Source organism: Macaca thibetana, chromosome 10 (genome assembly GCF_024542745.1).
Source record: "Macaca thibetana thibetana isolate TM-01 chromosome 10, ASM2454274v1, whole genome shotgun sequence".
NCBI lineage: Eukaryota > Metazoa > Chordata > Mammalia > Primates > Cercopithecidae > Macaca > Macaca thibetana.
Window position 1 is genome coordinate 86,680,924 of NC_065587.1, and position 22,372 is coordinate 86,703,295.

The 22,372-nt window shown below is 42.8% G+C and overlaps 2 protein-coding genes across 8 annotated transcripts in view; both read left to right on the forward strand.

Moving 5' to 3' along the window:
* The window catches only part of LOC126929204 (protein PET117 homolog, mitochondrial), a 549,430-nt gene that overhangs the window by 364,668 nt on the left and 162,390 nt on the right, over positions 1 to 22,372 (forward strand). Inside the window, exon 1 of one of the 5 annotated variants that reach the window (XM_050745421.1) lies at positions 731 to 734. The exons of the other annotated variants lie outside the window; for them this stretch is intronic. The gene's annotated coding sequence lies outside the window, so the exon portion shown is untranslated. Of the gene's footprint in view, positions 1 to 730; positions 735 to 22,372 lie in introns of those variants that run through there. 5 annotated transcript variants of the gene reach the window in all.
* Positions 23 to 22,323, forward strand: MGME1 (mitochondrial genome maintenance exonuclease 1). 3 transcript variants are annotated; one of them, XM_050745375.1, is made up of 6 exons: positions 23 to 296; positions 1,284 to 1,861; positions 4,521 to 4,565; positions 7,508 to 7,727; positions 19,387 to 19,519; positions 21,151 to 22,323. In XM_050745375.1, the coding sequence occupies exons 2-6, from the start codon at positions 1,348 to 1,350 to the stop codon at positions 21,310 to 21,312; spliced, it is 1,074 nt and encodes a 357-aa protein (XP_050601332.1). In that variant the 5' UTR covers positions 23 to 296; positions 1,284 to 1,347; the 3' UTR covers positions 21,313 to 22,323. The 3 variants fall into 3 exon arrangements, with proteins under 3 accessions (XP_050601332.1, XP_050601330.1, XP_050601331.1); XM_050745373.1 differs by lacking the exon at positions 4,521 to 4,565; XM_050745374.1 differs by lacking the exon at positions 4,521 to 4,565 and having other exon boundaries at positions 1,284 to 1,621.

Below are 22,372 nucleotides of genomic sequence, written 5' to 3' on the forward strand. Positions count from 1 at the left end.
AGCGCTGACGTCACCAGATCTCGTGAGAGCAGAAGGGCGCGATTTAGAGGCTCCCGCGCTTCGGAGACGCCGGCCCTTCAGCTGGGAGGAAGTACTCCCTGCCTCTAGCTGGTGGCGCGTCGGCGGAGGCCGAAGAGAGCCGCGGGTGGGGCGTGAGCGCCGCGAGGCATTCTGGACCTACTTTGCCTTACGCTGTGCCTACCCAATTCGAAACCAAAGCGCGGGACGGATGAAAGTACGGGTCGCGAGAGGTTGTTCGCGCCTTCAGAGTTAAGCGAAGTGTGGTGGCTCCCAAGGTACCGACACTGGCCGTAGGCTGGGCTTCTATTTAAGTCCTCTTTTCTCTAATCCAGACTCCTGCCCCAAGGGCCACCGCCGTCCTGGCCCTGCCAGGGGTCCGTGCCCACGACGGAGAGGGAGGCCCCTTTTTGCGGTCACAATAATGGGACCTCAGCGCCGCCACCAGCTCTGACCGGCGAGCGACTGGACCCTCCAACCCGATTTCCACGTCTGTGCAACGGGTTCATTCTAGACCCACGGTAGAGGGTGTGAGGACCAAATGAGAAGTATCCATACAGAATACTTAGCAGAGAGCCTGGTGTCTAGGAATCAGTAATTGTCTGTCACCTAGGACTGTGTGGCCGCCATGGGACGGGCTCCATCTTTGTGATTTTCCGTGTCTCGCACACGCCTCCCTGCCTGGGCGTCCCATTCCTGCATATTAGAGACGGGGGACGTCTTGCCCCAAGCTGTCTGCTAATTCGCATTTAATATGTGCCAGTCCTTCGGGTATTGAGAGTCTTAATTTATTTATAAATTTTTTTTTGGAGGCAGGGTCTCGCTCTGTCGACTTTCTTAAGAAAGAGCTCTGTTAGACCGGGCGCGGTGGCTCAAGCCTGTAATCCCAGCACTTTGGGAGGCCGAGACGGGCGGATCACGAGGTCAGGAGATCGAGACCATCCTGGCTAACGCAGTGAAACCCCGTCTCTACTAAAAAAATACAAAAAAAACTAGCCGGGCGAGGTGGCGGGCGCCTGTAGTCCCAGCTACTCGGGAGGCTGAGGCAGGAGAATGGCGTGAACCCGGGAGGCGGAGCTTGCAGTGAGCTGAGATCTGGCCACTGCACTCCAGCCTGGGCGACAGCGCGAGACTCCCTCTCAAAAAAAAAAAAAAAAAAAAAAAAGAAAGAGCTCTGTCCAATCATGTCGAAAAAGTTCACAATTTTGATGTGCAATGTTATTCTGATGCAGCTTTCGCTTTGATGGTTGTGTTCTCTCTAATAGGAATACAAACATAAAGGGCCTCGACCGTTGCAAATAGACTAGAGAAAAGTGAAAACAAATCTGAATGAAGATGAAGTTATTTCAGACCATTTGCAGGCAGCTCAGGAGTTCAAAGGGATTTTCTGTGGAATCAGCTGCCCTGGTGGCTTTCTCTACTTCCTCTTACTCTTGTGGCCGGAAGAAAAATGTGAACCCATATGAAGAAGTGGACCAAGAAAAATACTCTAATTTAGTTCAGTCTGTCTTGTCATCCAGAGGCGTCGCCCACACCCCAGGATCGGTGGAGGAAGATGCTTTACTCTGTGGACCTGTGAGCAAGCATAAGCCGCCAAAGCAAGGTGAGGACCCACGAGTGCCACAAAACTGGTTTCCTATCTTCAATCCAGAGAGAAGTGATAAACCAAATGCAAGTGATCCTTCAGTTCCTTTGAAAATCCCCTTGCAAAGGAATGTGATACCAAGTGTGACCCGAGTGCTTCAGCAGACCATGACAAAACGACAGGTTTTCTGGTTGGAGAGGTGGAAACAGCGGATGATTCTGGAACTGGGAGAAGATGGCTTTAAAGAATATAATTCAAGTAATTATCTCAATTCTGGTTCTGTATGTTTGCTATGTTTTCTAGACTAGAGAGCAACGGTGTCAAAAGAATGAGGTTTTGTTTTGTTTTTTTGACTTAATAGCAAGGAACTCCCTTCAGATAGTAATTAACATTAAATAGCACTTTATGTGTATTAACTCACTTGATCCTCATGATAGTCCTGTGAAGTATAGATACTGTTACCTACATTTTACAGATGAAACTAAAATAGATCAAATAATTTGACTAAATAATACATAAAATTTACTTGTTTTATGAGCTACCGACAATATTAGAATTGCTTATTTTCCTTGATTATGGAAAAAAGTCACCTGGTAACAGAATTCTAGTTGTTTGCTAGATATGCTGTTTAGAATCTAGTAAATACCCATTGCCCTACTTATTAGCGTCAACTGACTCGTAAATTTAAAGACCCTGGAGCAGACCAGAACACATGACCTATATTTAGACCTTGGTAAACTGAGATAATCAGAGGTTCTTCATAAGGATCTGAGAATAAATACACTTTAAACTTCAACTTCTAATTTACTAACTTGGACAAGTGAGGAGAATAGGTTCCTTAAACTTAATATTCCATTCAAAAACACCATTGGCATCGGTGAATTAGCTGGTCCCGTAAATTATATAGGGGTCTTTTGTTAAAGGAAAGTTTTACATCAATCATTCCTTTACCCAAGCTTCCCAAAGTGCAGTACATGTACTCTTAGTGGTACACAAACTCTTTTATTTTTATTTTAAGAATAGTGTACTGACCTTTGGCTTAATAGAAGCCTGGGCTTCTATTTAAGTCGTCTTTTCCCTAATCCAGACTCTTAAAACTGTGTAACACATTAAACATGTCACACATTCTAAAAAAAAATACTAAGTATATACAAGTGGTACTGGATATAGCAGAAATGGTCAAGGCCTTAGCTCCTTATAACATTCCTCAGCTGTGTGGGGCAAGGATTATATATGCAAGAGCTAACTGCCTTCCTAAGATAGTTAATTAGTAGCAACCACCAAACTATTGTCTGCTTTCCAAGCAAGCAACATAAAAATCTTTTAATGGCATCCTATAGTTTTGTATTTGTACCACTAAAATTTAGAATTGATAGTTTCCTCAGGAGAAGTTATTTTCCTTAAACCAGGAATGTCACAGCTGAAATTACTGATAAGAAATGTATTATTAAAAGGCAGAAGAAACCTGCTGGAACACGTGGGACCCTAGGGCCTGTAGCTCTTGGCACGAAGTAAGGAAGTGCACCAGAGAGGAATTTCTGTTTGGAATGTGAATGAGCCCCAATAGCCCAGGCAGAGAGAAGACTGGTTGTATTTTTTCATAGAGTCAGCTTTGTTGATCTAGATTAGCACTCAGCTGTGTTTCTCAGTTAACTCAGTAGCAACCTTAAGAAATGAGCAGAATCGGCCGGGCGAGGTGGCTCAAGCCTGTAATCCCAGCACTTTGGGAGGCCGAGACGGGCGGATCACGAGGTCAGGAGATCGAGACCATCCTGGCTAACACGGTGAAACCCCGTCTCTACTAAAAAATACAAAAAACTAGCCGGGCGAGGTGGCGGGCGCCTGTAGTCCCAGCTACTCGGGAGGCTGAGGCAAGAGAATGGCGTAAACCTGGGAGGCGGAGCTTGCAGTGAGCTGAGATCTGGCCACTGCACTCCAGCCTGGGCAACAGAGCGAGACTCCGTCTCAAAAAAAAAAAAAAAAAAAAAAAAATGAGCGGAATCGCTTCCCCCCACTGACCCGGCCTGGACTTGACCTACCGGACCCAAGTGATTCTCCCATCTCAGCCTGCTGAGTGCACAGGCGTGCACCACCATGCCTGGCTAATTTTTTTATTTTTTATAGAGACGAGGGTCTCCCTATGTTGCCCAGGCTGGTCTCCAACTCCTGTCTTCAAACGGTGCTCCCACCTCGGCCTCCCAAAGTATTGAGATTACAGGTGTGACCCACTGCACCCAGGCGGAATCACTCTTTTTAAGAAAATAAGTATTAGTAAGCAACGGGTTCTGAAATAAATAAGGGGACAATTAGTGTCATGGTAAATAAAAGAAAAAGGGCTCACTAAGTTGATTAGTGGGTCTGGAGGATATTGGATCCCAAACCCAAGAAGGTGGCACCCAAGAAGAATTACATTTTAAAAATTATAAAGATTTTTTTAATGAAAAATATTGGATCAATAAATTAATTTCTACCCAGTCTTCTGAAAGGTGAGAGCATAGAAATACGTGTCTGGCATTCTTCCAAATACTTGAGCAGTTTCCCAAGCGTCAGTTCACCTTTTGAAGACTGGCAGGGATGAGAAAGTCTGACTTACTCTGTTTTGTATTTTGTGTATAAATACACACAAAGGGCTGGGGTTTAGATTTTAATTCTTTTTTTTTTTTTTTGGCTGTGCTGATTTAATCCTGAAGTATTAGCCATCCTGCCAGTTCCATCATGAGAATACTGGAGATGCATGGAGGTTTTTTTAGTGCACTTCATATATGAGGACTTGAAAGCATTTCACTTTTACTACTTTGAGTGAATAAGCTGACTTGATGCTACATGCAGTAAATATTCTTGAATCATTTTTTATTTTTATAAATTGAATCATGTTGAATGTTCTGAGCCTTAGTGTCTGAAGGATCCTGTGATCTAGGTTTTCATGTTTGTGATCATGTGTATGTGAAGAACCTAGCCAGGGGTAAGTTTGCAGCGAGAAATGTACGGTCTATTGGCATGGCATTTGCTAAGTTTTTTCCTTCCTGTTTTTAACATGTTTGTCTCCTGCTTCATTAACCTAGTGTGTAGATGAATGCTCCACTTCTTTTTCCTAGGCGTTAATTCCATCAGTCATAAATTTCTTGTAGGTCATTCACATGTTAATAATTCCAACTGAGCCAAGTAAATTTGGAGTAGAATAACTTAATTCCTAAGTTGAATTTCATTTAACTCTCCAAATAATTTTTCAGAAGGGATTCCATTTTTTGCTAATGATAGAATTGACATTTCCAGCCGGGCGTGGTGGCTCACGCCTGTAATCCTAACACTTTGGGAGGCTCAGGTGGGCAGATCACTTGAGGTCAGGAGTTTGAAACCAGCCTGGTCAACATGGCAAAACCCCATCTCTACTAAAACTACAAAAAAAGTAGCCGGGCGCAGTGGCGATCACTTGTAATCCCAGGTACTCGGGAGGCTGAGGCAGGAGAATCGCTTGAACCTGGGAGGTGGAGATTGCAGTGAGCGGAGATCATACCACTGCACTCCAGCCTGGAAAAAAAAAAAAAAAAAAAAGAATTGACTTTTCCATCTTTGTAAAAAATAGTTGAAGGCCGAGTGCGGTGGCTCATGCCTGTAATCCCAGCACTTTGGGAGACCAAGGTGGGAGGATTGTTTGAGGCCAGGTGTTCCAGACCAGACTAGGCAACAGAGAGCGATTGCTTCTCTACAAAAGAAAATTTTTTTTTAATTAGCCAGGCGTGGTGGCACGTGCCTGTGCCAGGAGAATTGCTTAAGGCCAGGTGTTCGAGGTTACAGTGAGCTATGATGGAGTCAGTACACTCCAGCCTGGGTGACAAGTGAGACCGTCTCAAAAAAAAAAAGGAACTTAACAAAATATAAAGTTGTTTTCCTCCTTTTCTGTGGGTCTGTCTGCAAGCATGTTCCAAGCACGTGTATTTCCTGCTCTGTTTCTCTGTGTATCTAATTGGTGATTTCCAAGATTGCCCTCTTTGCTGTACTGTGTGGTAGATTGGAAAGAACACAGATTCTGGTGCCAGGCTGCCTGTCCAGCTTTTTGCTTTGGGACAAATTAACAGCACTGCCTAGTGGGACAGGGCCTCATTCATTAAAAAGCGGGTAACTTACAATCCTTATTTTGCTGGGTTGTTGGGTTTGAAAATTAAATAATGTTTTGAAAGCTCCAAGGCCATTGCTTAGCATAACAGTCCCCCCTCTTTATTTCTCTCCTCTTACTAAGAAACAAGTAAATATATAATATTTCTTGCATTTGTTGAATCTCTTTTGTGTTCCTTTTTTTTTTTTTTTTTTTTTTTTTTTTGAGATAGAGTCTTGCTCTGTCACCCAGTCTGGAGTGCAGTGGCGCGATCTTGGCTCACTGCAGCCTCCGCCACCTGGGTTCAAGCAATTCTGCTGCCTCAGCCTCCAGAGTAGCTGGGATTACAGGCATGTGCCACCACACCTGGCTAATTTTTGTATTTTGAGTAGAGTCTGGGTTTTACCATGTTGGCCAGGCTGGTCTTGAACTCCCGACCTCAGGTAATCCGCCTGCCTCGGCCGCCCAAAGTGCTGGGATTATAGGCGTGAACCACCATGCCCGGCCATGTTCCCTTTTTAAAAATGTGTGTAAGGAAGGGGCTTACTATGCAAGCACTTGGAGGCCAAGGAGCACTGAAAATGAGGAGAGAGGTCAAAAATCAAGTTAGATCCTGGGATACGCCAACAAATCCGGACACTATAGTTCTTTTAGAGAAACCTGGGGACGAAAAGTAAGGCTTTTGACCTCAGAAAATGAACATACGGGAAAAATAATGTGTCCTAATGAAATTTCTCTAGTATTCACATGTTATAAAATGTTAGGAAGAGGGAAAATGTATCCTCCTACAAGCCATAAATCAGAATTCTAATAATCTAAAGCTAATTAGAAAAATATTACATGTTAAATATTAAATATTAGAAAAAATATATGAGGGGAAAAAAATTCAGGACACAGCTGAATTTTTCAGGCTGTTCCAGCACTAAAAAAAAGTACAGGAGAAGAATGTCACATATTTTCCTCTTCGTCCCCCTCCAGATTCCATAATATCGAATTCATTACTTTTCATTTGTGCATGCCTTATTTTCCATTCCTTATTTGTCACTAATCCTGTTAGTAAAAGGATTCCCCCACCTATGTTCATAATTAAGTTTTGTTCTAAAAAGAACTATAAACAGAAGCACCGTTCCTAGATTTCTAATTTTTTTTAATTTTGTCACAGCCAGTTATTATTAAATTGGATACTTAAACACATAGTACCATAAACTGGGTGTGGTCCTGTAGCCTCCAGATCTTCAGTTTTGACTTTGGCCCAATTCTCCTAGAAGAACTTAATTTTAATTTGTTTTATTGCCTAACAATCCTATTAATAATCCCGTTGGTTTCAAAGTGTATTCTTAGGTTTCACAAGAGGCTGAAATTTGGTCTTAGGGGTTGTCAGTTAAAAATAACTAATGTAATTTTTGGCCGGGTGCAGTGGCTCATGCCTGTAATCCCAGCACTTTGGGAGGCCAGGGCGAGTGGATCATGAGGTCAGGAGGTCGAGACCAGCCTCACCAACATAATGAAACTCTGTCTCTACTAAAAATACAAAAATTAGCCAGGCATGGTGGTGGGTGCCTATAATCCCAGTTACTCAGGAGGCTGAGGCAGGAGAATCCCTTGACCCCGGGAGGTGGAGGTTGCAGTGAGCCAACATCGTTCCACTGCATTCCAGCCTGGGTGACAGAGGGAGACTCCATCTAAAAAAATACAAAAAGAAAAAAATGTAATTTTTAATTTTATGTTTCAGAGCCTTTTAGAGTACTAGTTTTTTAGTGTTAGCTTTGTTTGTGTTTTCTCCCTTCCCTTTCCCCTGATTTTCTTTTCAGACATCTTTTTACAAGGGAAACGGTTCCATGAAGCCTTGGAAAGCATACTTTCACCCCAGGAAACCTTAAAAGAGAGAGATGAAAATCTCCTCAAGTCTGGTTACATCGAAAGTGTCCAGCATATTCTGAAAGATGTCAGTGGAGTGCGAGCTCTTGAAAGTGCTGTTCAACATGAAACCTTAAACTACATAGGTCTGCTGGACTGTGTGGCTGAGTATCAGTAAGTATGAGATTGTTTCAATACAGCGTGGAGGTGAATTAATACAGGGTAGGGCAGATGGTGCCTGTCAAAATGTGTGCCTGTAGGTACTGTAGCCTCTGTCTGTTCAATGTCCAAACCTTTGTGCTAGGTAAAAGAATTGGGTGGGGCAGGTTTGAGAACAGGTACAAGGAGAAGAGCCATGTAACCTTTGTCATCCAGTACTCCAAAATCAAATTATTTGTTGGAGAAAGGTATACTCTTTGTTTGTTTTGTTTGAGATGGAGTGTCACTCTGTCACCCAGGCTGGAGTGCAGTGGCGCAATCTCGGCTCACTGCAACCTCTGCCTCCCAGGTTCAAGCAGTTCTCCTGCCTCAGCCTCCTGAGTAGCTGGGACTACAGGCATGCACCACTACACCTGGCTGATTTTTGTATGTTTAGTAGAGATGAGGTTTCACCGTGTTAGCCAGGCTGGTCTCGAACTCCCAACCTCAAGTGATCCACCCACCTTGGTTTTCCAAAGTGCTGGGATTACAGGAGTGAGCCACTGTGCCCGGCCAAGATTTTTCAATATCCCTAACATGACCTATTTGCCAGCCTGTCCTTCCCCTCCCCCAAACTGAGGTACCTGCCATAAGATGCGATTTCATTCCTGCATTTTCTTTCCTGTTTTCCTAAAGATCGCACCATGATCTGTTGGTTCTGAAAATCAACTCTCTTCCTGGCTTCCAGGCAGTGCTTGACATGGATCAGAGCTCTGAACTTACTAAATCTTCTTGTAGTTTTTGTTTGTTTGTTTGTTTGTTTTGAGACGGAGTTTTGCTCTTGTTGCCCAGGCTGGAGTGCAATGGTGTGATCTTAGCTCACTGCTATCTCCGCCTCCTGGGTTCAAGCTCTTATCTTGCCTCAGCCTCCCAAGTAGCTGGGATTATAGGCATGTGCCACCACACATGGCTAATTTTGTATTTTTAGTAGAGATGGGGTTTCTCCATGTTGGGCAGGTTGGTCTGGAACTCCTGACCTCAGGTGATCCGCCTGCCTCGGCCTCCCAAAGTGCTAGGATTACAGGCATGAGCCACCATGCCCGGTCCCCGTGGTTTTTATATCGTAGCTGTCTTAGCTGTCTTACTGTTTTACTCAGGTTCTTCAGAGTCCAAGTGTTAAAGGAAAGGGGTCCTGATCCAGAGCCCGAGAGGGTTCTTAGATCTTGGGCAAGAAAGAATTTAGGGTGAGGCCAGGCATAGTGGCTCATGCCTGTAATCCCAGCACTTTGGGAGGCCGAGATGGGCGGATCACCTGAGGTCAGGAGTTTGAGACCAACCTGGCCAACATGGCGAAACCCCATCTCTACTAAAATTATAAAACTTAGCCAGGCGCAGTGGTGTGCGCCTATAGTCCCAGCTACTCGGGAGGCTGAGGTAGGAGAATCACTTTAACCTGGGAGGCAGAGGTTGCAGTGAACCGAGATGGCACCACTGCACTCCAGCCTGGGCAACAGGCAAGACTCTGTCTCAAAAAAAAAAAAAAAAAGAAGAAGAAGAAAAAGGATTCAGGATGAGTCTGCAGTGCAAAGTAAAAGCAGGTTATTAATAAAGTAAAATAGTGAAAGTATAACTACTCCATAGACAGAGCAGGGCATTCCTGAAAGTAAGAGGAGGAACACTTCCACCCTAAGTACAATGCTCATACATATAAGATAAAAAAAGATCTTGGGGAGATGTGCTCTACTGCAAGGGTTTATGATAAAGGATTAATTTTCTTAATTACTATATTTTGCAAGAATCAATATTATCTTTAAAGCAAAATTAGGAATGCCTTTGTTCTCCAGATACCAGGGTATCTGGATACTCCCAAGCCTGGGTCTGTTTAGTAAACATTATTAATTTGTTCCCTTAATCTTAAGCATCTAGAGGCTAGGAATGCCTGACTTTCTGGGAATGTAGCCCAGCAAGTCCCAGCCTCATTTTCCTAGCCCTCACTCAAGATGGAGGTACTCTAGTTCGAACACCTCTGACACCAAGGTGGCTACAACCTGCAGGTACCCCTACTCCAAATAAGGCAAGGGAGCAGTAAGAACAAGATAGAAAAATCTGTTCATGTAAACCTTGAAGCTCTAATTAAAATTTAAGTTTAAAAACTTGTCCAATCCACAGCCCAACACAAATTCGTAAACTTTCTTAAAACATTATGAGATTTTTTTTTTTTTTTTTGGTTATTTATTTACAGTTCATCAGCTATTGTGTGGCCCAAGGCAATTCTTCCAATGTGGGCCGGGAAGCCAAAAGAGTGGACACCCTTGATAGTCTGAAAACTGTTTAGACCACCTAATGTTTTTATTTTTTATTTATTTATTTATTTTTGAGACAGAGTTTCACTCTTGTTGCCCAGGCTGGAGTGCAATGGCACCATCTCGGCTCACTGCAACCTCCGCCTCCTGGGTTCAAGCGATTTTCCTACCTCAGCCTCCTGAGTAGCTGGGATTACAGGTGCACGCCACCACACCTGGCTAATTTTTGTGTTATTAGTAGAGATGGGGTTTCATCATGTTGGCCAGGCTGGTCTTGAACTCTTGACCTCAGATGATCCACCCACCTCAGCCTCCCAAAGTGCTGGGATTATAGGCGTGAGCCACTGCGCCTGGCCTAGACCACCTATAGCACAACTGCGTCATATCTGAGAAGAGCCCTGTGTACCAAGAGATTTAATTGACTATTTTTGGCTGCCCTTTAGATAAACTAAGGAAGCCATACAGTCACCTCCACCCAAGGCCTACAAGAAGTTCCTGACACCCAATGCTTATCATAGAGATGATAAAATATGTCCATAGCACTGTTTGTTTTTTGCTTTTTAAGTCAGCTTCAATATTGGTAATATGAACATTTTTGAAACTAAGGTTTTTTGTTACTGTTTTTTGTTTTGTTTTGTTTTTGAGACAAGAGTCTTGCTCTGTCACCCAGGCTGGAGTGTAGTGGTGCAATCTCAGTTGACTGCAACCTCCGCCTCCTGGGTTCAAGCAGTTCCCCTGTGTCAGCCTCCCCAGGTGGCTGGGACTACAAGCACCCACCACCACGCCTGGCTAATTTTTTGTGTTTTTAGTAGAGATGGGGTTTCGACATGTTGGCCAGGCTGGTCTCGAACTCCGGGCCTTGAGTGATCCACCCGCCTCTGCCTCCCAAAGTGCTGGGATTACAAGTTTGAGCCACTTCACCTGGCCTAGAATTTTTTTTTTTTTTTTTAAAGACAGGATTTTGCTCAGCTGTCCAGGCCGGAGTGCAGTGGTGTGATCTCGGCTCACTGCAACATCCATCTGCCAGGCCCAAGCGATCCTCCCACCTTAGCCTCCTGAGTAGTTGGGACCACAGGTGTGAACAACCACGCCCAGCTAATTTTTTTGTATGTTTTGTAGAGATGGGGTTTTGCCGTGTTGCTCAGGCTGGTCTAGAATTCCTGAACTCAAGCAAGCCGCCTGTCTCCGTCTTCCAAAATGCTGGGATTTACAGGTGTGATTCACCGCGCCCAGCTAAGAATTTTTTATTTTATTTTATTTTATTTTTTTGAGACAGGGTCTCACTCTGTCACCCGTGCTGGGGTGCAGTGATGCATTCAGGGGTCACTGCAGCCTCTAACTCCCCAGGCTGAGGCTGTCCTTCCACCTCAGCTTCCCAAGTAGCTGGGACTATAGGGATGCACCCCGACACCGAGCTACTTTTTCTATTTTTTGTAGATGTGGGGTCTCACCATTTTGCTCAGGCTGGTCTTGAACTCCTGGGCTCAACTGATCTGCCGCCTCAGCCTCTCAAAGTGTTGGAATTACAAACGTGAGCCACCACGCCTGCCCGGTTTTGTTTGTTTTTGAGAAGGAGTTTTGCTGTTGTCGCCCACGCTGGAGTACAGTGGCGAGATCTTGGCTCACTACAACCTCTGCTTCCTGGGTTCAAGTGATTCTCCTGCCTCAGCCTCCCTAGTAGATGGGATTATAGGCGCCTGCTATCATACCCAGCTCTTTTTTGTGTTTTTCATAGAGATGGGGTTTTACCATGTTGACCAGGCTGGAGCTCCTGACCTCAGGTGATCTGCCTGCCTCGGCCTCCCAAAGTGCTGGGATTATAGGTGTGAGCCACTGTACCCAGCCCTGCTGAATTTTTAATGAGTAATATGCTATCAAGAGTAACTCCCTACACCCACTCTGTATTAAACCTCTGTTTAAAAAGTTCCTGTGTTCCTGAGATATTTTATAATCATATGTACAATCATTTGTCTCCACACTCATTTTTTAACACAACATGCTATATCCTGCTTTTTCCACTTAAAAAATTATTTTTTAAAAATCTTAGAGATCTTTTCTTATAGATCTGTAACATTCTTTTCTCATATAATAATTTTCCACCACCCACAATTAACAGTTAACACTGTTGCATTTGCTTACAACTTTTTTTTTTCCTATCCCTGGGAGATCTTTTTTTTAAAGAAATATAGCATTACAGATTAACCCCAAATTCTGTTGAACCACCCATGGCCAAAGGTGATTGCCATTTTAAATTTGGCACTATCTTCTTCTGGTTTACCTCCTACGCTCTTTTTTGTTTTTTTTCTTTTTTTAATGACCAATGATCCGTGACATAGCATCAGGAGAACCTAAGAATATGTGCCTTCTATACTCTTAGCACACAATGCTATGTATAATACCCATGCATAGGCAGCCCTTATGTGTGATTTCTTGCAGAACTGTGAGAGTCACAATATACAGACATCTCTAGATACACAGTATCACAAAGCTAGTAAGATATTGGGCTCAGGAGCCAGCTGCTTGAGTTTGGATTCTGGCTTGGCTTTTCATCTCAACCTTAGATTAGTTACTTAGTCGCTCTCTGTATGAATTTTTTCATCTTTAAGATAAGACAAATGGTAGTACCTACACCTCATAGGGTTGTTATAAAGATAAAATGAGATATTCCCTGAACAGTGCTTAATGCATACTATATATTCAGTAGATGTTGGCATTATTATTTTGATCTACTTCTTTTTTCTTTTTTTAATTTTTTATGGAAATAAGTCTTGCTGAGTTGCCCAGACTAATCTAGAACTGGGAAGGAAGTGTGATCCTCCCACCTCAGCCTCCCAAAGTGCTGGGATTACAGGCGTGAACCACCTTGCCCAATCTACTACTCTGTGTGTGTGTGTGTGTGTGTGTGTGTGTCAGTCAGAGTCTTGCTTGCCCAGGCTGGAGTGCAGTGGCACAATCTGGACTCACTATAACCTCTGCTTCCTGGGTTCCAGCAGTTCTCCTGCCTCGGCCTCCTGAGTAGCTGGGATTACAGGTGCCCGGCTAATTTTTTTTGCCTTTTTAATAGAGGTGGGGTTTTGCCATGTTGGCCAGGCTGGTTTTGAACTCCTGACCTCAGGTGATTCACCCATCTCAGCCTCCCAAAGGGCTGGGATTACAGACTTGAGCCACCACACCTGGCCCTACTTCTCTCTTAACTCGTGTTTTATATACTTTTGTATGAATGAGCCTTATCCATTTCCCTATTGGGAGCATTCCGGTTATTTCAAGTCTTCCATAATTACAAACAGTGCTGCAGCGAATGTGCCTCTCTGTATATTACAGAACTGTTCTAGGCAGATGCACAGATTCATTTGTTTGTTTTGTTTGTTTTTTTTCTTGAGATGGAGTTTCGCCCTTGTTGCCCATGCTGGAGTGTAATGGTGCGGGCCACTGCGACTTTCACCTCCTGGGTTCAAGCGATCCTCCTGCCTTGTACTCCTAAGTAGCTGGGATTACAGGCATGCGCCACCATGCCCAGCTAATTTTTTATTTTTAGTGGAGACAGGGTTTCACCACGTTGGCCAGACTGGTCTCGAACTCCTGACCTCAGGTGATCCACCCACCTCAGCCTCCCAAAGTGCTGGGATTACAGGTGTGAGCCCCCACACCTGGCCTGTTTGTTTTAGACGTGTGATACATGCAGTTACAATACATTTAGTTGGTCTGAAGTAGACCTGGACATGACTACTTCTTAAATCTCCCAGGCACTTGTCACTTCACTTGTACCCAGGATATCAAGCCATTGCTATCCTATACTTTCTTTAGGAAAGTTGCTGGGTCAAGGGTATGCATTTTAAATTACCAAGAATGTGAGTGAATACATTTAACAATACAGTGTTAGTAATTTTGATAACATTGTGTTTTTAATTTGCATTTTACATAATTGAGACTGAGCATCTTTTCATTTAAGAGCTATTTGTGAACTGTTAACTGCGCTTTTAATTTGGGTTTATGCTATGATGTTAAAAAATGTTTTTGACAATTAATAATTGTATATATTTGTGGGCTACAATATATTTTGATATATGTATACCTAATGGAAAGATTAAATAAGCTAATTATATCCATCACTTCACCTGTTTATCATTTTTTGGTGGTGAGAACCTTTAAAATCTACTCTTTTAGCAACTTTTAAATATACAATATGTTATTAACTGTGGTCACCATGCTGTGCAACAGATCACTAAAATTTATTCTTCTAACCTAACTAAAACCTCATACCCGTGGATCAGCATCTTCCCTTTCCCCTTCCCCACTCCCCATCCCTATCCTGTTTTAATCACCATTCTACTCTCTCTATTTCCGAGTTCGACTTTTTTAGATTTCACATATAAATGAAATCATGCCGTATTTGTTTTTTTGTGCCTGGCTTATTTCACCCAGCAAAATGTTCACCATGTTCACCCATGTCACAAATGACAGAATTTCCTTCTTTTTAAAGGCTGTGTAGTATTCTAGTGCGTGTGTGTGTAAAGAAAATGTGGAGAGAGATACATATATTTGAATGTGTGTGTATATATATATGCACATCTCCACATTTTCTTGATCCATTTATCCATAGATGGACACTTAGGTTGTTTCCACATCTTGGTGGTTGTGAATAATGCTGCAGTGAAACTGGGATTGCAGGTGTCTCTTCAACATACTGATTTTAATTCCTTTGACTACATACCCAAAAGTAGGATTCCTGGATCATATAGTCATTCTGGTTTTAGTTTTTAGATGTTTTAGTTTTCTGAGGAACCTCCATGATGTTTTCTCAAATGGCTATACTAATTTACATGCCCACCAACGGTTTACCAGGGTTCTCTTTTCTGCAGTCCTCACCAGCACTTCCCTTTTGTCTTTTTGATAATAGCCATTCTAACAGGCATGAGATAATAATAGCTCAGTGTAATTTTGATTTACCTTTCACTAATGATTAGAGAGTTTGAGCTTTTTTTCATGTATCTGTTGGCCATTCATGTCTTCTTTTAAGAAATACTCATTGAGCTCCTTTGCCCATTTTTTAATCAAGTTACTTGTTTTGTTAGTGTTTAGTTGTTTGAGTTCCTTATGTATTTTGGATGTTATCCCCTTATGAGATATGTGGTTTGCAAATATTTTCTCCCATCCCAGTGAGTTGTATCTTCACTCTGTTAATTGTTTCCTTTGTTATGCAGAAGTTTTTTAATTGGATGCATTTGTCTGGTTTTGCTTTTGTTACCTGTGCTTTTGGGCTTCTGTCCGAGAAATCATGGCTCAGATCAGTGTCGGGGAGCTTTTCTCCTGTTTTTTTCTAGCAGTTTTACAGTTTCAGGTCTTAAATTTTAAGTTGATTTTTGTATGTGGTATGAGATAGGGTACAATTTCATTCTTATGCAAGTCGATACCCAGTTTTCCTAACACAATTGGCAAGGCATTCCCCATTGTTTGTTCTTGGTACCTTTATTGAAAATCGATTGACTGTAAGTTCATGGTTTTATTTCTGGGCTATCTGTCCTGTTCCATTGGTTTAAGGTGTCTGTTTTTATGCCATTATCATGCTGTTGTTTGATTACAACAGCTTTACCTTATACAGCCATGTTCCATATAACAATATCTCAGTCAACAACAGACTGCATGTAAACAGTGGTCCCATAAGATTATAATGGAGCTGAAAAACTCCTATCATCTACTGATGTTATGTTCTAGTGCAGCATACTACTCGTGTTCATGGTTATGCTGGTGTAAACAAACCGACTATTCAGTCATATCAAAACAGCACATACCATTATGTACACTACAGTATATATTTGATAACGGTAATAAACAACTATTACTGGCTTATGTGTTTACTATGATTCTGACCCTGTATAGGCCTAGGCTAACATGTATGTTTGTGTCTTAGTTTTTAACAAAGGTTTAAAAAGTAAAAAATAATTTTAATAATAGAAAAAGCATGTAGAATAAAGATATAAAGAAAGAGGCTGGGGCATGGTGGCTCTCACCTGTAATCCCAGCACTTTGGGAAACCAAGACAGGTGGACCACTTGAGGTCAGGAGTTTGAGAACAGCTGAGGCAACATGGTGAAACTCCGTCTTTGCTAAAAATGCAAAAAATTACCCAGGCGTGGTGGCACATGCCTGTAATCCCAGCTAGTCAGGAGGCTGAGGTAGGAAGATTGCTTGAACCCAAGAAGTGGGGGTTGCAGTGAGCCAAGGTTGCGCCCCTGCACTCTAGCCTGGGTGACAGAGCAAGACTTTGTCTCAAAAAAAAAGAAAAGGAAAATATTTCTGTATAGTTGTACGATGTGTTTGTTTTAAGATAAGTATTATTACAAGCATCAATAAATTAAATAAGTGACCGGGCGTGGTGGCTCATGCCTGTAATCCCAGCACTTTGGGAGGCCAAGGTGGGTGGATCACCTGAGGTCAGGGGTTTGAAACCAGCCTGGCCAACATGGCGAAACCCCATCTCTGCTAAAAATACAAAATTAGCCAGGCGTGGTGGTGCATGCCTGTAATCTCAGCTGTTTGGGAAGCTGAGGCAGGAGAATCGCTTAAACCTGGGAGGCGGAGGTTGCAGTGAGCCAAAATCACACCGTCGCACTCCAGCCTGGGCAACAAGAGCAAAATGCCATTTCAAAAAATTAATTAAAGAAGTTTATACAGTAAAAAGTTACAGTAAGCTAAAGTTAATGTATTATTGAAGAAAGAAAAATGTTTTTTATAAATTTAGTGTAGTGTAAGTGTACAGTGTTTATAAAAGTCTACGGTAGTATACAGTAATGTCCCACCTAGGCCCTCACATGCAGTCACCACTCACTCACGCACTCACTCAATCACCCAGAGCAACTTCTAGTCCTACAGGCTGCATTCATGGTAGGTGCCCTATACAAGTGTACCATTTTTTATCTTTTATACCATATTTTTGCTGTACCTTTTCTATGTTTAGATGTGTTTAGATGCACTAATGCTTACCATTGTGTTACATTTGCCAGCAGTATTCAGTATGGTAACATGCTGTATAGGTTTGTAGCCGAGGAGCAAAGGTCTGGGTGTGTAGTAGGCAATCCTCCGTAGGTTTGTGTAATATACTGTGTTTGTACAATGACAAAATCACCTAACCACGCATTTCTCAGGACATATCCCCGTCATTAAGCTACATGTGACTGTACTTTGAAATCAGGGAATGTGATGCCTCTGACTTTGTTCTTTTTACTCAAGATTGCTTTGGCTCTTCGGAGTCTTCTGTGGTTCCATGTGAATTTTAGGAATTTTTTTTTTCTATTTCTGTGAAAAATGATGTTGGAATTTTTTTTTTTTTTTTTTCTTTTTGAGATGGAGTTTCACCCTTGTCACCCAGGCTGCAGTGCCATGGTGCAGTCTCAGCTCACTGCAACCTCCACCTCCCAGGTTCAAGCAGTTCTCCTGCCTCAGCCTCCCGAATAGCTGGGATTACAGGTGTACACCACCACGCCTGGCTAATTTTTGTATTTTTAGTAGAGACGGGGTTTCACCATGTTGGCCAGACTGGTCTAGAACTCCTGACCTCGGGTGATCTGCCCACCTTGGCCTCCCAAAGTGCTGGAATTACAGGTGTAAACCACCATGCTTGGCAGAATTTATTTATTTATTTGTTTGTTTATTTTTATTTTATTTTATTTTTTGAGACAGGGTCTGGCTTTGTTACCCAGGCTGTTGTACAGTGGTGCAGTCTCGGCTCACTGCAAACTCCATCTCACAGGCTCAGCCTCCTGAGTAGCCAGGACAGCAGGCTCCAGCCACAACACCTGGGTGATTTTTTGGTATTTTTCGTAGAGACAGGGTTTCACCATGTTGCCCAGGCTGGTCTCGGGCTCCTGAGCTCAAGCAATCCGTGTGCTTTGGCCGCCCAAAGTGTTGGGGATTACAGGTGTGAGCTACCACACCTGGCCTGCCATTGCAGTTTTGATAAAGATTGCATTGAACCTATAGATTGCTTTGGATAGTATGGACATTTTAACAATATTAATTCTTCCAGTCCATAAACAGAGGATATCTTACCATTTATTTGTATCATTTTCAGTTTCTTTGATCAATATTTTATAGTTTTCAGAATGCTATTAGGGTGTTTTGTTTTGTTTTGTTTTTTCATTTATTAAGTTCTACAATTACAGTACATTACTACAAACAGTGGTCTGTGGCAGAAATATAGCATGGTGGCTCACACCTGTAATCCCAGCAGTTTGGGAGGCCAAGGTGGGTGGATCACTTGAGGTCAGGAGTTGAAACCAGCCCGGACAACATGACGAAACCCCATCTCTACTAAAAATACAAAAATTAGCTGGGCGAGGTGGCACACACATGTAATGCCAGCTACTCAGAAGGCTGAGGCAGAAGAATCGCTTGAACCCAGGAAGCAGAGGTTGCAGTAAGCCGAGATTATGCCACTACACTCCAGCCTGGGCGACAGAGTGAGACTCCATCTAAAAAAAAAAAAAAAGAACCAGGAATGTCAGCCTTCTAGAATTACTGGGGCCCTTTCCTCAATTACATAGATTGTCAAACTTGGCAATATTACAAAACCATTATAAAGACAATAAAATTATCTGTAAGCCTGCACTGTCCAGTAGAGTAGCCACTAACCCTATAGCTATTGAGCATTTGAATGTGGTCAGGCCAAACTAAGGTGTGCTGTGACAGTATACAAACTAGATTTCAATGACTCTGTACACAAAAGAATGTAAAATATCCCATTAGTCATTTGTTGATTACATGTTGAAATGATATTTTGGATATGTTGGGTAAGTAAAATATTAAAATTTCAGCTGCATATTTTTTTTTTCCGACGTGGCTACTAGAAAGTTTAAAATGACACACGACTCACATTTTATTTATTTTAGCCAGTGCTGCTCTAGACTGAGTTTGCATGAGGTGTCACTCTGTCTAGAGCTATAGTGACATGTAAGTAATGTATATGCTTTGTACAAAATCTCCCTATAAATTGCTGATTTTGAAATTGAAGTCATGAAAGACAGATTGAACCGATAGAGTCCTTTGAGAGTCACCAGTTATTGGCAAGTATAAACCCCACCAGGATAGGGGATGGAGGGAGGAATCCACTGGTTATTTGATGCAAAAAAAAAGAAAAAAAAAGAAAAAGTGGTGGGGTGCGCTTATAGTCCCAGCTACTTGGGAGGCTGAGGTGGGAGGATCACTTGAGCCCAGGAGTATGAGTCTAGCCTGGGCAACATATGAAACCCCATCTCTTTTTTAAAAAAGGAAAAAAATGGTGAATAGGAGCCATGGTCATTGGGTGACAACAAACTATACGTAAGAGGAGGGTTAACCTAGTAGAGATTTTCAGTGTGATCTATTACTTACAAAGTCTTCCTGTGGTTTCTCTTTAGGGGCAAGCTGTGTGTGATTGATTGGAAGACATCAGAGAAACCAAAGCCTTTTATTCAAAGTACATTTGACAACCCACTGCAAGTTGTGGCATACATGGGTGCCATGAACCATGACACCAATTACAGTTTTCAGGTCAGGACACCGAGCCTCTACTTAAAGCTTTGCTCAGTGCTTACTTAAAACTGTAACTCCAGGCCGGGCACGGTGGCTCTGTAATCCCAGCAGTTTGGGAGGCCAAGGCAGGTGGATCACTTGAGGTCAGGAGTTTGAGACCAGCCTGGCCAATATGGTGAAACCCCCGTCTCTACCAAAAATACAAAAACTAGCTGGGCATGGTGGCTCATGCCTGTAATCCCAGCTACTCTGGTAGCTGAGGCAGGAGAATTGCTTGAACCCGGGAGGTGAGGTTGCAGTGAGCCAAGATTGCACCACTGCACTCCAGCCTTAGCAAGAGAATGAGACTCTATCTCAAATCCGTCTCAAAAAAAAAAACTTCTTGGTCAGAGGGGTAGGAGGAGAAAAACTGTTAAAAAAAAAAAAAAAAGTTAAAAAATAGAACTCCTTGAGGTTTTCACTCTTTTTTTTTTAATCTCTTTTTATCCCACCATTTAATCTCTTCCTTATTCCTCTCCCACTTAAAAAAGCACTTTTTGGCTGGGCACAGTGGCTCACACACTTTGGGAGGCCGAGGCAGGCAGATTGCTTGAGCTCAGGAGTTCAAGTCCAGCCTGGGCAACATAGTGAAACCCCATATCTACAAAAGAATACAAAAATTAGCTAGACGTGGTGGCGCGCACCTATGGTGCCAGCTACTTGGGAGGCTGAGGTGGGAGGATTGCTTGAGCCCAGGAAGTAGAGGTTCCAGTGAACTGAGATCATACCACTGCACTCCAGCCTGGCCAACAGAGTAAAACCCTGTCTCAAAAATAAATAAATAGGCCGGGTGTGGTGGCTCAAGCCTATAATCCCAGCACTTTGGGAGGCCGAGGTGGGCAGATCACCTGAGGTCAGGAGTTCAACACCAGCCTGGCTGACATGGCGACACCCTATCTCTACTAAAAATACAAAAATTAGCTGGGCGTTTTGGTGTGTGTCTCTAGTCCCAGCTACTTGGGAGGCTGAGGCAGAAGAATTGCTTGAACCCAGGAGGTGGAGGTTGCGGTGAGCCAAGGTTGTGCCACTGCACTCTAGCCTGGGCAACAGAGCAAGACTGTCTCTAAATAAATAAACAGCACTTTTTGGCTGGGTGTGGTGACTCAGGCCTGTAATCACAGCACTTTGAAGGAGGCCGAGGTGGGCAGATTGCTTGAGCCCAGGAGTTCAAGACCAGCCTGGGCAACGTGACAAAACCCCATCACTACTAAAAACAAGAAAAATCAGCCTTAAATGATGCCTGCCTCAGCTCTGAGAGTGCGGTGAGCCAAGATTGTGCCACTGAACTCCACCCTGGATGATGGGAGTGGGATCTTGTCTCAAAGAAGGAAAAAAACAGCACTTTTCCACCCTCTTGGGCTTTTTTTTTTTTTTTTTTTTTTTTTTTTTTTAGTGGCTCTGTAATGATCACAGTCCAGTCTTTAATGTTTTATCTGTCATCTTTTTGTTCTTGTGTCCTGGTGCAGCCTTTGATCAACCCACTTTAGAAACTGAGTTAGGAGATATCCTGTAGATTGTTTTATACTGAGTTTGCCCTGGAGTAAGAAGGAAATGAACCTAAACTCTGGACTACTGTAGTGAAACCAGAATTGCCCTGTGTTTCTTCCTAGGTTCAGTGTGGCTTAATTGTGGTGGCCTACAAAGACGGATCACCTGCCCACCCACATTTCATGGATGCAGAGCTCTGTTCCCAGTACTGGGCCAAGTGGCTTCTTCGACTAGAAGAATATACGGAAAAGAAAAAGAACCAGAATATTCAGAAACCAGAATAGGGTACAGGACGCTATTTGGGAACATTCAGCACCTTCTCACAGTTTGGGAACATATATTGCTGTTTATTCCAGTGTAAAAATGAGGTGCCACTGGATTTGAGTGCTACATGAACACAAGTAGAAGTATTAATGTGTTGAAATGTGTTGTTACCAGAAAGACTGAAAAGCCCCAAAGTCTAGATGTAGAGAGCTAGGCTTCGGCATGCGAAATCCCAGCTCTGCTACCTCTTATTTACCTGAAAGCAGGACACGCAGGATGGGCAGTCACGCTGGTGACTCTTGGACTCCCTTGAGGGACCTTTTTTTGGGGGGGAATCCCAGGCAGGATGCCCAGTCTTTGAGCTGAGATTGGAAGGCAGTGAGGCTGAGGGTGCCAAGATTTCCCCAGGGTTCACCCAGAGGGGAAGGGGCTACACACCCCCAGCTGTGTGCAGGGAGGACACATCAGCCCACTACCGCTGCCAACACCAATGCCTAAAACTTGTTTCATACATTGGGGTTTTCTATATATTTCAGTTGGGAAAAGCTTACATTTAACCTTTTAAAAAAATAAATACGTGATTAGCCTCAACTAAACATTGCCAACTATAAAGACAGAGTATATTCACTATGTCGCTGGCAATATGCTGTTGCATAACACCAAATAACCCCCAGAAGTAGCCAGAGGTCAGTTTGAACATCACAATTGTAAGTGTTTTAGTAGCTATTTCTGGTGTGAGTCAAGGGATCATGTAGATAGAGTCAATTATTGTTTGTGGAGTTTTTCAGCTATAGGGGAGGGGAACTATTAAAATCCATTTGTTTCTATTCAATAGGTAATAAAAATTATTAGTTGTCACTGGGTTTGGGAAACTTAAATGCCCATTACAGCCCTGGGGAAGGGTTTTCTGTCTTATGGAGTGAGTCTTAGCATTTAAGTTATAGTTGCTGCCTTAAAATAGTAGCCTGCTACAATGACTTCTTTGGGTAGCCATTTTCGTAAGAAATAAAATACAAGATATGAGTAATGAAGCTTTGGTTTTGTTTACTTTGTGTGTTTATAGGATAATTTTATAAACCT

Bases quoted from the DNA above. Each gene is read 5' to 3' on its own strand.
- MGME1 (XM_050745375.1), top strand. From the start codon at position 1,348: ATGAAGATGAAGTTATTTCAGACCATTTGCAGGCAGCTCAGGAGTTCA. The intron at 1,862-4,520 runs GTAATTATCTCA...CCTGTGATCTAG, and splicing joins CTTTAAAGAATATAATTCAA to GTTTTCATGTTTGTGATCAT. The intron at 4,566-7,507 runs GTAAGTTTGCAG...TTTTCTTTTCAG, and splicing joins TGTGAAGAACCTAGCCAGGG to ACATCTTTTTACAAGGGAAA.